The sequence below is a fragment of the Neophocaena asiaeorientalis genome, unplaced genomic scaffold (genome assembly GCF_003031525.2).
Source record: "Neophocaena asiaeorientalis asiaeorientalis breed wild unplaced genomic scaffold, Neophocaena_asiaeorientalis_V1.1 scaffold469, whole genome shotgun sequence".
Lineage (NCBI taxonomy): Eukaryota > Metazoa > Chordata > Mammalia > Artiodactyla > Phocoenidae > Neophocaena > Neophocaena asiaeorientalis.
Window position 1 is genome coordinate 319,674 of NW_020172691.1, and position 15,848 is coordinate 335,521.

The 15,848-nt window shown below is 55.8% G+C and overlaps 1 protein-coding gene across 3 annotated transcripts in view; it reads left to right on the top strand.

Moving 5' to 3' along the window:
- Nucleotides 1-15,783, top strand: part of CELF5 (CUGBP Elav-like family member 5) — a 17,037-nt gene extending 1,254 nt beyond the window's left edge. For 2 of the 3 annotated variants that reach the window (XM_024740034.1, XM_024740035.1), the window contains exons 2-11: nt 1,738-1,789; nt 3,627-3,755; nt 5,253-5,332; nt 6,961-7,107; nt 7,864-8,005; nt 8,090-8,236; nt 9,716-9,778; nt 10,432-10,515; nt 13,124-13,267; nt 15,656-15,783. In XM_024740034.1, coding sequence (XP_024595802.1) covers nt 1,738-1,789; nt 3,627-3,755; nt 5,253-5,332; nt 6,961-7,107; nt 7,864-8,005; nt 8,090-8,236; nt 9,716-9,778; nt 10,432-10,515; nt 13,124-13,267; nt 15,656-15,783 — 1,116 coding nt within the window. The remainder of the gene's footprint in view (nt 1-1,737; nt 1,790-3,626; nt 3,756-5,252; nt 5,333-6,960; nt 7,108-7,863; nt 8,006-8,089; nt 8,237-9,715; nt 9,779-10,431; nt 10,516-13,123; nt 13,268-15,655) is intronic. The other variant, XM_024740036.1, reaches the window with a different exon arrangement.
- The last annotated feature ends 65 nt before the right edge of the window (nt 15,784-15,848 follow it).

Consider the following 15,848-nt stretch of genomic DNA (forward strand, 5'->3'; position numbering starts at 1 on the left):
ACTGGTCAGGGTTCCTCTGAGGGTGTGGCTGGGTGGCAGGAAGATTGGGCTGGGGGAAGTGGGGGCCAAGTGGGGAAAACAGAAGCCTCTCTGGTCTGGGGCTCCCAAGGCTGTGTTCACATTGAGGAGGCCCATATGTGCCCCAGACACACACTCAGAAAGAGGGAGGGTATCAGAGCGGGAGGGGCTCACCGAGGGGAAGGGAAGCAGAAAAATAACCTCTCCAGGCCTTGATTTTGACATCTGTAAAAGAGCGTAAAAATTGTGCATCTTTCTGAAAGCTTGCTGGGCAGCTGCACTGTGATTTAAAAACATGTTTATCAAGCACCTCTGAATGGCTGTGCGGATCTACTCCGAGATTGTCTGACCTGGGAGGGGGGCTGGGACCAGCACTTGTTCCAACCCCAGGCCTGGTGCAGAGGGACCAGGTGCCTTTCTATGCTGATGGGTGTTGGCCACTTCCTTCTGGTCAGTTCAGTTCAGCAAACTCCTCTGATTCTCTCCTGTACCCTGCCCTGAGGGGCGGGGTTGTGATGTTATGGTCTCAGTCTGGAGGGAAACAGAGCAACACATAGACACTTCCTGCCCTGAGGCAGAGGGAGGAAGGGACCCAAAAAGGTGGAAGGTTTGCCTGCATGGGGACTTTTGAGCTGGGTTTTGAAGGATGAGTAGGAGTTCACCAGAGACACCAGGTTGGGAGGAAGATTCTGTCCTAGAATCAACAGAGAAGCAAATGCCACCCAACCCCACATCCCTCAAATCTGTTCTGAAATACTCGCATTAGCTGATACCCCTGGCTGGGTAAATTGCAGGAGTGGGGGTTAGAGAAGGATTTCTTCCACTGAACAGTTCACTGGTTTCTTCCATTTTCAGTGCTGAGAGTGGGGGACAGAGTCCAGAACAATAAGTCCAGATTGCAGGCCAGTCCACTGAAGTATGACAGTTCCCCCCACTCGAGGCTCAAGGAGCTGTCCAAAAGTAGCTGCCTTGGTGTATCAGTCAGCTACTGCTGAGTAATAAACTGCCCCAACCATTTTATTTGTTCATGATTCTGTTGGTTAACAAGCTCAGGCTGGGCTTAGCTGGGCAGTTCTACTGGTTTGTCCTGAGTCATTCATGCAGTTGCAGTCAACTGGGGCTTGACTGAGGCTAGCTGAGCCAGGACTCCCATGCGTTGTGTGTCAGCAGGGCATCTCTGTGCATGAGATGTCCCGTCTTCCAGTAACTCACCTGGATTTGTCCACCTGGCAACCTCCATGGCTCCAAAAAGGCAACTTCTCTTGAGGGCAAGGCTTGGAACTCTCACAGCTTCACTTCCACCACATTCTCTTGGTCAGAGCAAGTCGCATGGCCAAGTCCAAAAGCAAAAGGTGGGGAAATAGACTCCAGTTCTTGATGAGAGGAACCACAAAATCACATCACATACAGGGGCTGCAGGAGTTGGGCCATCTTTGCAAACCATCTATCACATTTGGGGAGGCAAGAAGACTCCCTGGATGAAGGGTTATTGTTACTGGGCTTTGAAGGCAAAGTGGGAGTTTTCCAGGCAGCAAGAGCAAAGCCCTGTAGGTGGGACCATGTGTCACTTGGTGTGACTGAGGTGCTGGTTGCTGCCAGAGGTTGGTGGGATGCTGAGGCTGGGGAGGTGGACAGGAGTGCCCAGCAGAGCTCAGGTGAAGCTCCCACCCATGCTACCCCCACTGCCCACCTTGACCTCCCTCCCCCCTCTCTCCACAGATGGCACGGCCAATCCAGGTGAAGCCTGCGGACAGCGAAAGCCGAGGAGGTAGTTGTCATCTCTCCGTGGCCACCAGGCTGCGGGTTGGCAGAGGAATGGGAGGAGGGAAATCCTTGCACAAAGGTGGTGGGAGAGGCAGAGGCCCAGGCTGGGGTGGGGTGGGAGAGTAGGGAGGCCGTGTCCCCTCCTCCTAACCACAGGGCCACAGGCCCAGCAGTGGGAGGTGTGGCCAGGTCCTGCTGCTTTCCCCTAGAACTTGAAATACCCCACTCGTCTCAGGGTGCAATAACGGGGATCTTCAGACGCAGAGGGGATGGGGTCCCTGAAGGACTATGGATTGGTTTCTGGGCTCTGCGTGTATGTGCATGTTTGCATGTCTGAGCAAGTGCAGGTGTGTGTATATGAGCATGCCTTCCTGGGCACGGCTGTGCGCAGATGTATGCGAGTGTGTGCACAAGTGCATGTGTGTTTCTGGCAGGTGCAGTGGGGGTGCCTGCCTGACTGTGTGCACATCTGCGTGCCTGGGCTTTGCGTGGGTGTATATGTTCAAGCGTGTGTGCTTGACTGTTCCTGGCTGGGCGCGTGGGTGTGCAGGCTGGGCCCTGTGTCTGCATTAGGCTGGACCTCTGGGTGGCTGTGTGCCCATGGGGAGATGCTTGGCTGTCCCCAGTGGGATCCAAGGCTAGTCATTCTTGGATATTTTTGACCCCCCTCCCCATCTCAGGTGGATGGGGGGCTGAGGGAGAGCAGCCAGCCTTGGAGGTGCTGTAGGGGGTAGGGCTGTTAGGACCTCTGTGTATGTGTAGGATCCTGGTAAAGCCCATCGGGAATGGGAGCCTGTTTTCACACTCTCCAGCCTGGCTTCCACTGTGGGTCAGGGACTAGAGTGGGGGGATCTGCATGTTTTCATCTCTGTCTCTCTGTCTCTCATTCTCTCTCTCCTTCTCTCCCTCTCCCTCCATCTCTGTTTCTCTCTCCTAATCTTTTTCTCTCCTCCTATCTCTCTGGTTCTCTTTGTGCTTCTCTGTGTATCTCTCTTTGCCTCTTACTGTCTCTCTTTGCCTGTCTCTGTCTCTCAGTCTCTCCCTGTCCCTCTCTCTCTCCCTCATATGTCTCTCCCTCCCTCCCACCCCTATGAGTGACAGCTGCCAGAGAACGGGTTTCCATAGTAACCAAGCTCACCCTTCCTGGAAGAGGAAGCTGCCGCGTTCCTGATTACAGGGGAGCAGCGCAATTCCCCCAGGGGGAGTGGGGGACAGAGTTCTGGTACCTCACATGGGAGAGGCTGGTCCAGACTGGCCGCTGGCCTTAGAGTTGGGCAGGTCCCAGCCAGGCCTGCAGCCAGGCCCCAAGCCAACCCCAGGCTCCCCAAGCACCTGGTCTTGTGCCCACACACTGTTCATTCATTCAATAGACGTTGATTGCTTGGCCCCTCCTGAGCCCTGGCAAGGTTGGGCGGGGAGCTCTGCTGGGCACTGTGAGGATGCAGGGGCCCTCAGCGCTCACCCCAGCCTGGAAAATCTAGATGGCAGACAGACAGACAGACATGGACCCGGGCCAGGCAAGGCAGTTCCTAACCCTGGTACTCTGTGTGGACTCTGAGTGCATAGGAGGGAGAGGCCGTTTTGCCCAGAGGGTGGAAGCAGTTGGACAGAGAGGCATTCCAGGCAGGGGGCACTCCATGAGGTGGGACCTCGCAGGCACGTGGAAAGGTGGAGAGACCCAGGCAGGGAAAGCGCGTGGCTGTGTCCTCCCTCACACGCGCAGAAGAGGGCCCAGGGGGGTCCAGGCGCCCTGCTCCACGCCCTGCTACCTCCACTCTCTGCTGGATGGACGGAGAAAATTCCCGGAGCCTAGGACTCGGCTGAGGTGGTGTCTCCGCCCACAGGGGACCGGAAGCTGTTTGTGGGGATGCTGAACAAGCAGCAGTCAGAGGAGGACGTGCTGCGGCTGTTCCAGCCCTTCGGGGTCATAGACGAGTGCACCGTGCTCCGGGGGCCCGACGGCAGCAGCAAAGGTGATGGGCCGTGCGCGGGGCTGGCTGCTGGGGGCGGGGCTGTGGGAGGGCGGGGCTGGAAGGATGGGGCGGGGCGGAGCGGGCACAGGAGAGCGCGGCGGGATCCAGGGGGCGGGGCCGGGATCGTGGGGCGGGGCTGGCCCCTAGTGGGCGGGGCCTAGCACGTGGAGAGCGGGCTGGAGGGATGGGTCCCCGCTAAGGTATGGGGCCCCGCTAGGTACACAAGAGGGTGGGGCTCGCTCAGGGGGCGGAAGCGGCACGTGGGAGGGCGGGGCCGGCTCCGGGGGGCGGGGCGAGCAGAGACTGTCCAGTCCTACGCGGTCTTACCCGTGTGCTCGTGTCCGTCTGGGGCTGCCTGTCTCTACCTGACTCTGTCCATGGGGCTGTTGCCATCTGGATTTGCCTATGTCCTGTGCCTGATCCTACTTGCTCCACCGTTCCTGTATGGTTGTACCATGCAGGAATGATTGTTTAATGATCTCCAGAAACTTGTTTTCCGGTCTACTCACCTTACTGCATGTACCTAGGGTTGAGTATCACTCCGCCTGTGTCTCTCAGTCTCTGCCACTCTTTCTGAGTGTCCAAATGGCTATTTCTGTTTGGGTATCCATGTGCCTGGTGGTCTCCGTCTACCTGATTCTACGTGTTGAGGTTCATCTGTCTGGGACTGAGTCTCAGTTTGCCTCTCTCTGCCCTGGCGACTTTATCTTACTGGGACTGAATGTATCTGATGGTCCCTGACTGTTTATTTGCCTGACTCTTTTTTTGTAATTGAGATATGATCACATACTGTAAAATTCACCCTTTTAAAGTGTGCAGTGAAGTGCTTCACAAAATTCACAAAACTGTGCCACTGTCACCACTATCTAGTCCCGGAACATTTTCACCCCCCTTACCCCAAATCTGCCTGGCTCTTCCATAGCCCTCTCTCTGTCTGGAACTGTAGCCTATGACCGTCTGTCTGGATTCGCCTGTGTCTGGTGGTCTCTGGTTGTCTGTCCACCTGATTCTCCCCTTGCCTGGTGACTTTTCATCCCCATCTATCCAACTCTGGCCACATGGGCGTATCTGTCTGGGTCTGAGTGTACCTCTGCCTGAGTGTGCCCACAGGACTGCATCTCTCTCTGTCTGTGTCTGATGGTTTGTCACTCTAATTCTGCGTATCTGATTACAGCTCTGGATCTCGTGGCATTGGTGGCTAGTGGGCGTTCTCTAAGCCCATCCCCTTCACTTGTTCTAATGGGCAGGGCCTGCCTCTCCACCTGTGCACCTCCTCACACCCTCTGATGAGGTCTTGGACAAACCGCTGTCTGGCTGGCTGGCTGTGTGCTTGTCTTACTGTCTGATCCTTCCTTGTCCAGCTGTCTGTCTGAACAAATGGCTGGCTGTCTCTCGGATGTCCGACTTTTGGGCTGCCTGTGTCCATGCTGACCGGCCGTGCAGGGCTGTCAGCCCCTCTCCTGTGGCCTCTCACCCGTTCCCCTTCTCTCGGAGCAGGCTGTGCCTTCGTGAAGTTCTCCTCCCATACGGAGGCTCAGGCGGCCATCCACGCCCTGCATGGCAGCCAGACCATGCCGGTGAGTCGGAGTTGCCCTGGGCGATGGGAGTAGGGGTGGGAAAGGAGCAAGGGGGCCCGGCCTTACCATCCCAGCCATCTGGTAGCCCCTGGCCCTTCTTCAGAGAGGTCATGGTGGGGAGAAGAGGCGCAATCTCTGATGGTGGTATGGGTGGGTGTATGTGTGTGATTGTGTGAGCCTGCAAGTAAGTGTGGAGTGTGTATGGATGTCCTGCCAGCACGTGGCTGCCCGTACGCGAGTACGCGCAGGCCAGTGTGTGTGTTGGTGTGTGCACGTGTGCGTGTCTGTGTGTGATTGTGAGTAGGTGGGTGTCAGTGTGCACACGAGGTGTGTGTAATGGGTATGGATACGTGTGCACGTGTGCGCTGGTGCATACACACGTGTACACGTGTGGCTGCATACGCACACGTGTGTTGAGTGGGTGTGTTCGTGTGAGCACACGTGTGCAAGCATGTATCTGCGTGCACATGTATGTTTATGTGCGAGTGTGTGGGTGACGTGGGGGGAGCTAGTGCACGTGTGTACATCTGTAGGAGTGTGAAGGCAGATGTCTGTGTGTGGAGGAGTGAGCATGCATGTGAATGTAGGCGGTCACGTGTGTACATGTGTGACTGTGCACGTGAGTGTGTGAGTATATGTGCACGTATTTGGGAGTGTATGCATGTGTGTGTGTCAATGGTGAGTGTGTGGGCGGAATGCATGTGTAAGTGTGTGCAAATGTGTGTGAGCCCCAGAGGAGCAGGGAGAGATGGGGCTGGAGGGGCCTGCAGTTCAAGGCTGAGAAGTGTGGGGTTCCTCCTAGGGTGATGGGGGGCCCCAGAGGGAAGGGACCAGGTCATTTGGAAATGTCCCCGTGGGGCCAGAGTGGGGACGAGTCTGGAGCCGGGAGCCTGTGGGCCTGCAGCAGTGAGAGGCTGGAGGGGACCACACAGGTGTTGGGGGTGGCCCTGCCTCCAAGGAAAGTGGCCCTGGGAGCCACCATCACTGTACATAAATGTCCAAATCTGCCACGGGGAAGACAGGCCTTGGGGACCCACTCTCTGTTGTTCTGGGAAATGGGTGTGAAGAGCAGGGCAGTCTCAGATCCTTCCTTCTATTGCTCTCTGGGTCCTCAGGCATCAGTTTTAATCCTTAGAGGGGCAGGAGTCAGCTCATCCGAAGGTCAGGCTTTCTCCTGCTCCGAGCTGTCCAGTGATGGAGCTGGTGGGCGGCGCAGGGAGTGAGCTCTCCATCAGAGGAGGTATTCAACCTCTCTGATGGTTGGAGCCTTACCTGTTCTCAGGTATGGGTGACAGCTATAGGGTCCCCCATGCGGGCCCCCATTGTTCCCCTCCAGCAGTTGGATTCTCCACCCATCTTGAGAGTGTGGTTGACAGTCAGGGTCCTCACTATGCCCCAGATGCAGCCCCCCGCGCCCGGACGCCCCACTTGTGCGCACGAGGGGGCTGCAGGGTCAAGTGCGAGACCTGGGATGCTGATCTCCAGACTGTCCTCACTGTGGCACCTGGGACTTCGAGGGTGGGGCTGACAGCTGCTGCTATCCACACCCCTACACCCCTCGTAAGGGACCCCAGAGTCCCGGCTACGTCCCCCCTTCTTTCCCTCCCTGCTTGCGGCTGCCCCTGCAGGGTGCCTCCTCCAGCCTGGTGGTCAAGTTTGCTGACACGGACAAGGAGCGGACGCTGCGGCGCATGCAGCAGATGGTGGGCCAGCTGGGCATCCTGACGCCGTCCCTCACCCTGCCCTTCAGCCCCTACAGTGCCTACGCCCAGGCTGTGAGTGACCCCAGCAGACACACTTCTGTCTCCAGCAGGGCTTCTGAGACTTCTCTGGGGATCTGGCTCAGTCTGTCTCACTCTCTTTCTCCATCTATTCTCGGTCTAGGGCTTCTGCCTCTTTGCCCATCTTTCTGTTTCTCTGGCCCAGTCTTTCTGACTCAGGGCCTTATTCTGGCGGTGGCTGAGTCCCCAAATCCAGGCCGCTTCCTGACCCCAACCCCAGCTGAGCCCCCAACCATGGACTATGCTCCGAGCCCAAGCTGAGCCCCAGCTCTGGACTGACAGGACACCAGACTCAACCCCTACATCCAGCCTGAACCCTCACCCGGTGTGAACATCAAATGAAGATCCAACCTTGAGTTGACCCCCAGATCCTAGCTGTTCCCCAAATCTAGATTAGCCTGAATTCTAGCTAAACCTCCTGGCTGACTCCAAGCTGAGACCCAGCCCTGAGTGAGTTCAACATTGGCTGAGCCCTGGTCCCAGACTGAGTCCTGATCTTAGACTGAGCCCTAATCCCTGGCTGAGCTCTCATTCCTAAAGGAGCCTGGAACCTAGTCTAGGCCCTGATCCTACACTGAGACTTAATGCCAGGCTGAGCCCCAATTCCTAACTGATCCCTGACCCCGACCTGAGCCAAGATACCCGGCCTGACCCCCTAGTTCCTGGAGGACCCGCCCCCCACCTCATGAGCCGTGATCTCAGGTCAGGTGCCACTTTGACTGTGCACGTTGACTCCCTCTCCACCCTCAGCTCATGCAGCAGCAGACAACGGTCCTGTCCACCTCAGGCAGCTACCTGAGCCCTGGCGTGGCCTTCTCACCCTGCCACATCCAGCAGATCGGCGCCGTCAGCCTTAACGGGCTGCCCGCCACACCCATCGCCCCTGCCTCTGGTGAGAGTCCGCCAGGGACCCATGGATGGGTGGGCAGGGCCGGGGCCAGGATCAGGCTCCCCGTGACGCTCTTCCGCTCCCCAGGACTGCACTCGCCCCCGCTGCTCGGCACCACCGCCGTACCCGGCCTTGTGGCTCCAATCACCAATGGCTTCGCAGGTGTTGTGCCCTTCCCTGGCGGGCACCCCGCCCTAGAAACCGTATATGCCAATGGCCTTGTGCCCTACCCAGGTAACTCGGGTGGTCCCCGGGGGCCGAGGAGAGTGGTAGGAGGCAGGGAGGGTGTCCCCGGGTCAAGCATGAGTCCCTATGCCTTGGTGTCCAGGGAACAAAGGGGCAGGACAAAGGGAGTCTCAGGTGAACAGATACTAGCTGTGGGCACAGAGAAAGAGGTTAAACATAGAAACTTTGCATCCAGACCTTTCTGGGTTCGAATTCCAGTTCAGTGGCCCTGGGAGGTTTCTTTAAGTCTCTGAGCCTCATTTTACTCATCTGGGAAATGGGGCGGATAACATCAGTCATCTCATGAGATTGCACTGACGAGGCAATCAGTCTGTAAAATGCTAACGCGTCACCTGGTACCAAGAATGGCACCATCAATCTTCATTAGTAATCGTTACCATTTGGGAAAATATCAGTGCCCATATTCATTCATTCACTCATTAATTCATTAATTCAATATTGGCCATGCACTGATTTGTTGGGCTGGGCTCTGCCCTCCTGAAGCAGAGGTCTCACCTTCCTCTACCCTATACCATAATTTCAAGGCAAACATCTTCCCACACCTTGCTTAGGTGAAGTATGTCATCTGCGTTTCCACCGCTGAGAATTTGTTTATTCTTACCTTGCAATGATTGGCGCTCACGGGGAGTTTCAAAAATAATATAGAGAGGTACTGGTACCCCTCACCCAGCGTCCCTGGATGCTAATGTCTTATGTAACCACAGTATGTTGTCGAAACTGACATTGGTACAGTACAATGAACTCAACGGGAGTTGGAGAGCCTACTCAGACTTCACTACTTACAGGCACTTGTGTGTGTGTGTGTGTGTGTGTGCATGGTTCTATGTCATTTTATCACAGGTATAGTTTCATGTAACCACCACCACAATCTACATACAGAACTGTTCCATCACTATAAAGTAATTCGTTCATGCGACCTCTTTACTGTCTTACCTCTCCCCCATCACCACCCCATCTTCTAGCAACCTCTCTCCATTCAAGATCTTTTTGCTCAATTTTCCCCAGACTCTCCAGCTCTGGTTGCCTAGACAAGCTCTCCCCTACCCCTGTGTCCTCCCCTAGGGACCGTCGGAAGGTCACAGCCACGTAGGGGATCCATAGGGTGTCTGATGATCAAGGTGTGGGGAGGGATAAAGGGAAGGGTTGGGGGTGTGTGGTGATCAAAAGCAGAGACCTGGAGTCCTGAAGAATCCAGAGAATAAAAGAGAGGACCAAGAGGGGTCAGGATGGGGACAGAGAGTTGGGGTTGATTGTTAAACCTCTCTGGAGTCTGAGAAACCTGGATTCGAGTTTGGCTTCTGTCATTTCCTACCTGAGCGGCCCTATGCCAGCTGGTTTCCCCACCTGTAAAATGTTTCCATACCTGTGAAACGTTTATGCAGAAGTGAAGCTGGGGGTGGGTGTTGCGGGGTGGATGGACGACTTCTGCTGCCCCCGCCCCACTCAGCCCCTCCGTCTGCCCCGCAGCTCAGAGCCCGACGGTGGCCGAGACCCTTCATCCCGCCTTCTCCGGAGTACAGCAGTACACAGGTAGGGAGGCAGCGCGGCCCCGCCCCGCGCGTGACCCTGCCCCTCGGCCCCCGGCGTCCTACCTGGGCTAGCCACGCCACGCCCCTAGCCACACCTAGCTATGGTCCCTGCCCTCAGAGCCGTCCTCTCATCCTACCTTCCCTCTTCTGCCTGTGCCTCCTACTTTGGGCCCAATCCCAGTTCTTGGCCTCCCCCACGCCCCGCCTCTCTTCAACATTTGGCCCTGCCCCTCATAACCTGCCTTTGGTACCGCCCCTCATGTCCTGCCCAGACTGACCCCGCCTCTGCCAGGGCCTCGCTCGGATCTCTGGCTTGTCTTCCTAAAGGCTGCCTTGGCCCCGCCCTCAGCCAGGGCCACGCCCACTCTGCTCTTCCCTGTTGCCTTGGCCCCTCCCTCCAATGCGACCACGCCCCTCCCAGACCCGTCCTCGAATATGACCACGCCCCCTTCTTCTTCCCTAGACGGGTCCTTGGCCTTGCCCTCAGACCGTCTCTCCCATGTGACCACACCCCTCCGCCTTCCCTAGACCCGGTCTTGGCCCCACCCTCAGCTGTGACCCCGCCCCTCACGTCTTAGCCCCGCCCCCACGCGCGCCGGCTGCCCACCGGCCTCACGCCCGCTCCGCCCTGTGTCTCGCTCCCGGTCTCTGCAGCCATGTACCCCACCGCGGCCATCACGCCCATCGCGCACAGCGTCCCCCAGCCGCCGCCCCTCCTGCAGCAGCAGCAGCGAGAAGGTGAGGGGGCCGCGACCTCCCCTGGGCGCCAGCCCCGCCCTTTGACCGCCCCCCTCCACCTCCAGGACCCCCGGCTCGGCCTGGCCTCGGGGAACCGCTCGGCCTGGGGTCCGGACATACCTGGGTTCAAGCCCCGGCGTAGCCCATGGGTGTTTGGGGGGGCGACTGACTCTTCCTCTCTGAGCCTCAGTCTCCTCCTCCGGAAAGTGGGAATGGGGCTAGTCCCGACCCAGTAGGGATAGCAGTGACCCAGAACGGGATGATTCTCTGAAATTTTTTGGAGAGAATTTAGGGGGTGGCATGGTGAGGTATCTCGGGGCAAATGAGGCTTCCTCAGTAAAGTCAAGGGGGCGAGGAGTTAGATTCTGGAGTCGGAGGACCGGGATTCAAATCCACGCAGTTCTGACTTGTGAGCGTCATAAGGAAGGCACCTCACTGCTCCGGGCCTCAGTTTCCTCATCTGCCACTCAGGCGACCACCTTACTCCCCTTGCTGTGGAGTAAGCAGCGGCGGTTCCTGACACATGGTGGGCACTCAGCCAGGGAGGCCCTTCCTCTCCTTCATCCATCTAGTGGGGGTGGGAGCGGGGGCTGGGGAGAGGCAACCAACCAGAAAAGCCCCAAATCGCCCCACGACCTGGGAAGCTTGCGGGTGGCCTGGCCCGCAGACTGATTTCTGTGAGGCTCTGTTCAATTTCTCCCTTGCCCTGGGCCTGCAGGAAGGGGAACACTGGCAGGGTGCAGTGGAGAAAAGCTGGTCCCGATGCAGTCCGTGCTGCTGTAACAGGATGTGTGCTTTCTGGAAAGTCACCTCAGTTTGCAGAACCTCACAATACCAACTACAAGGCTCGTGGGGGAAATGCGGTCGTGGTACACCATTCAGAAACGTTGGCCGTGAGGTGCCAAAAAAGAAAAAAGATAAGATGCTAATGAAAACAGTAGCACAGTTTTACGCGTGTTAGATAGTTTAGAGATACCCGAAGAGTACAATAAATTTGGTACTTTATCTTGGAAAAGACCGCAAGTTTGCAGGGGGAAGTGGCATCCGAGGGGTTGCAGCATGTGAGTTACCTTGAAGTGATGGAAAGGCTTGTCTGAAATCAGACGGAGAGTCGGAACCCCAGACGGGGATGGGCCCTGCGCATAACATGCTTGGAGAACTGAGAAAGTTGGATGTTGAAGCTGTATGTGTGTGTGTGTGTGTATGCGCGCGCGCGCGCACGCACACACACATTTTGCTTTCTTATGAGGTTCGGTGCAGCTGCGTGTGGTTTTCTGCATTCACCTAGTGTTTCTTGGAGATGAGATAGCACACAAACACAAAATTCTTGTTTGCTCAAAACTGTTCCATAACATATCAGTTGTATGGGAACACACTTGCATTTTAAAAACAAGCATGTCAGGGAATTCCCTGGAGGTCCAGTGGTTAGGATTCGGCGCTTTCACCGCCGTGGCCCTAGGTTCAATCCCTGGTCGAGGAACTAAGATCCCACAAATCTCGGGGCACGGCCAAACAAACAAAAACAAACAACAACAACAACGACAGCAACAAGAAGCATGTTGGCAGCACTGTGGTCCCCATCAGGAAGATAAGGGTGGATGTGGATGTGAATGTGTAATCTTGGATTTTGTATTTTCTGGGGTGGGGAATATTCATTGTGAGGGTGGGGGGATTCTCAGTGGTTTGAGGGCTACCTTTTTGGGGGGGGACCTGGGAGAAGGTTGTCTGTAGGTTTTGGATTAGAGGTAGGTTTGAGGACTGTTGATGACTTTGGATAATCAAGATTTTAAAATGCTATTATTATTTATGGTTCTTATATGAACCATGACTGGGAATTACTGGGGGAGGGGATGATTCTGAGGGTTAGCTGTGCTTTAAAAAATTATTTCTGGTTGGTATAGCATATCATTTAAAAATTACCGGTGGTTTCAGGATATCTGGGGTTCGGGACTAGAGAATAATCTCTATTTTACTTGATTTTATTTTTGCATCATTTTTGAAATTATCCAAGGTTTTGAAAATTATCCAAGGTTTGGAGGGTTATCCAAGGTTTTGAAAAATATCTGGATATTTGGGGTTTAGGACCAGGCAATTACTAGTCTGATTTTATTCTGTGATCATCAGACTTTCAAAAAGGCATATTTCATTTTAAAACCAGTTTTAGAATTATGGAGTTATTGCAAAGACAGTACAGAGTGTCCGTATACCCTACGCCCAGTTCATCTGATTTCTATAAATGACCAGGAGTTTGAGGCTTAGGGATTTTCCGGGGTTGGGGTTGTATGGGATTTTTGGATTATCTGGGGTCTGGGATGGAAGAATTTATCTCAGTTGTGGAGGGTAGGGATCATACGAATTTTATAAGTTCTCTGGGGCCTGAGGATCATTAGAGGTTTGGAGTGTTTGAGTGTGGGATTTTATAGACAAGGGATTAGGGCTCCCGGCCTCCCCTTCCTGCCACTTCCATGCCTCTTCTTTCTGAGTGTCACGGGGCACCCCTCTCCCAACAGCTGGAGATGTCAGATGTGGGCTCCGGACCCGTGCCCCTCCCCCGGGGGTCCGCCTCCTCTCCTTGGGGGCTTTATGTCTTTCTCTCCCCCACCTACAGGTCCCGAAGGCTGTAACCTGTTTATCTACCACCTCCCCCAGGAGTTTGGAGACACGGAGCTGACGCAGATGTTCCTGCCCTTCGGCAATATCATCTCCTCCAAGGTGTTTATGGATCGGGCCACCAACCAGAGCAAATGTTTTGGTGAGTCCCTGCTGCGGGTGCCCCCTCCTGCTTGCCAGCCCTGTCCCATGTGCCCCTCGCCCTGGAATGGGGGTTGGGAGGGTGTGGTCAGCCATGAGACAGGTCTGGTCCAAAAGAATCCCTGGAGGTCCAGTGGTTAGGACTCCGTACTCTCACTGCCAAGGGCCGGATTCAATCCCTGGTGGGGGAATTAAGATCCCATAAGCCAAGCGGTGTGGCCAAAAAAGAAAAGAAAAAAAAAAGAATCACATTTATAATCAAAGTAAACACTTATTAAGCACCTACTGTGTGCCAAGCACTCACCATGCAGCATTTCTAAGACTCCTTTGTTCATTTATTCATCAACAAATAGACATATGGTACACCTACTGTGTGCCACCGCTCAGCATTGTGCCTGGCACACAGCAGTGCAAGAAGCCAACAAAAATCCCTGCCCTGAAAGCTCACAGTCTTGCCACTCTGCCTGTAGAACTTTCTCCGATGATAGAAATGCTCTACATCTCTGCTGTCTGAGCCGACCACCCCATGTGGCTGCTGAGCGCTTGAAATGTGGCCAGTGTGACCAAAGGACTGAATTTTTTATTTTACTTAATTTTAATGAATTTCAGTTGAAATAACCACCCATGGCCAGTGGCTGCCAACCAAATTGGAAAGCACAGGTCCAGGGGGAGGAGATGGAAATTAACAAATATAGGATATAGGCCAGGGAGTTATAAATGGTATAGACAAAAATAAAACTGGTAAGAAAATACAGACTGATAAGGAGGCAACACTTCAACTGAGACCTGAATGATGAGGAGCCAGCCATGGGGTGTCTTGGAGAAGAGTGTTCTAGGCAGAGGGAACCACATGTGCAAAGGCCCTGGGGCAGGACAGTGCCTGGCATGTTGGAGCAACAGCGAGGAGGCCCGTGTGGCTGCAGCAGAGTGAGCAAGGGGGAGAGAGGGAGGAGGGGAGGGCAGGGAGGGGACAGGGCAGGTCGTGCAGGGCCTTGTGGGCTGTGGGGAGGACTTCCTTGTCCCCAGAAACAGAGGACATTAAGGCTCAGAGAGGCACGTAACTTGTCCAAAGTCACACGGCAGCAAAGAGGCAGAACCTAGGTTAGAACCAGTCTGTTTGACTCCAAAATCTGGGCTCTGAACCCACCCTGTCCTCTTGGAAGGGTCGACTTTTGACTATTTATTAAGCACCTCCTGTATATACTCATTATCCAACCATAAAAGGGAAGAATTATCCCAATTTACATGGGGAGGAAAGAGAGGCACAGAATGGTCAAGCGACATGCTTGAGGTCACACAGCAAGTTAGGGACACCACCCCCCCTCCAGTGCCCAGGCTCCCTCCTCTACATCCTGCTTCCAGGAAGAAGAAGGAAATTTCTGGAGGAAAACCTACTCTGTCACATTCAGCAGTCAGGGGGTCACATGCCTTCTCTGAGCCTCAGTTTCCTCCTCTATGTAATGGGAGGTGTGGGTGGTGTGAATACATCCACCCACCCCAGCTCCAGATTCCCCTATGGCTTCCCATGGGCCTCAGCCAGACCCCTCAGCCCTGACCCCACCATCTCTCTGCATGACCTCCCACCCAGCCTCTCCCATGGAGCTCAGGTATCCTGCCCCCAAATGCCCGCACATGCAGTCCTCTCCCCCTGGAGGACCTCCCCAGCCCCTGTGGTCTCTGCACAGTCCCCCAGGAAGTCTGTGAGGACCAACATGTGAGGGGCAGGAGTAGGGCCAGGTGGAGGGTGTCATGCTGGTGGAAGCTTAAGGCGGGGGTGGGGGAATGCTGGAGTGTTTCTGATGGCCCAGGGTGAGGGGGGGTCTGGGACTGGAAAGAGAGACAGAGACCAAAAGAGAAGAGACAGAAAGGGAGGAACAGAGAGAAGAAACACAAAGACACACACACACACACACACACACACACACACAAAGAGAGAAACAGAGAAACAGACAAGGACAGACAGACAGACACAGTCACATGGGCAGACAAGACCCTTGATGGATAGAGATCTCAGAGGAGGCACAGGGTGGGCATCCAGAGCCTCGAAGGAGGCAGGCATGGGGTCTGGGGAGGGAGAACATGGCCCTCCCGGGGCCCCCAGAGAGCCAGCCTGTCCCCCACGTCAGTTGGGAAGTCTCAGCAGAGCAGACCCCAGGTGAGGAGTGAGCGCCCCGTCCCGCAGGCACGCAAGCCCAGCGCGTGTCAGAACCAGGCCAGGGCTGCTGTGTGTGCTCTGCGAAGCCCTCACTCCTCCCTGGGCCGTCTGCCCCTGCGAGCGCACACCCCCGCCCCCAGGACCCCGCGAGCCGGGCAGCCAGGGCTGCAGCGCTGGAGCGAGCAGAGGACGCCCGCGTTGCCCTCCATCGTGGGTCCACCCCGGTCTCCGCAGGCTTCGTGAGCTTTGACAACCCGGCCAGTGCGCAGGCCGCCATCCAGGCCATGAACGGCTTTCAGATCGGCATGAAGAGGCTCAAAGTGCAGCTGAAGCGGCCCAAAGATCCGGGACACCCCTACTGACCGGCCCACAGCGCCCCGAGGCTGCGGGCTTGGCCCAGGTGAGCCGCCAGGCGGCCCGGCCCCGG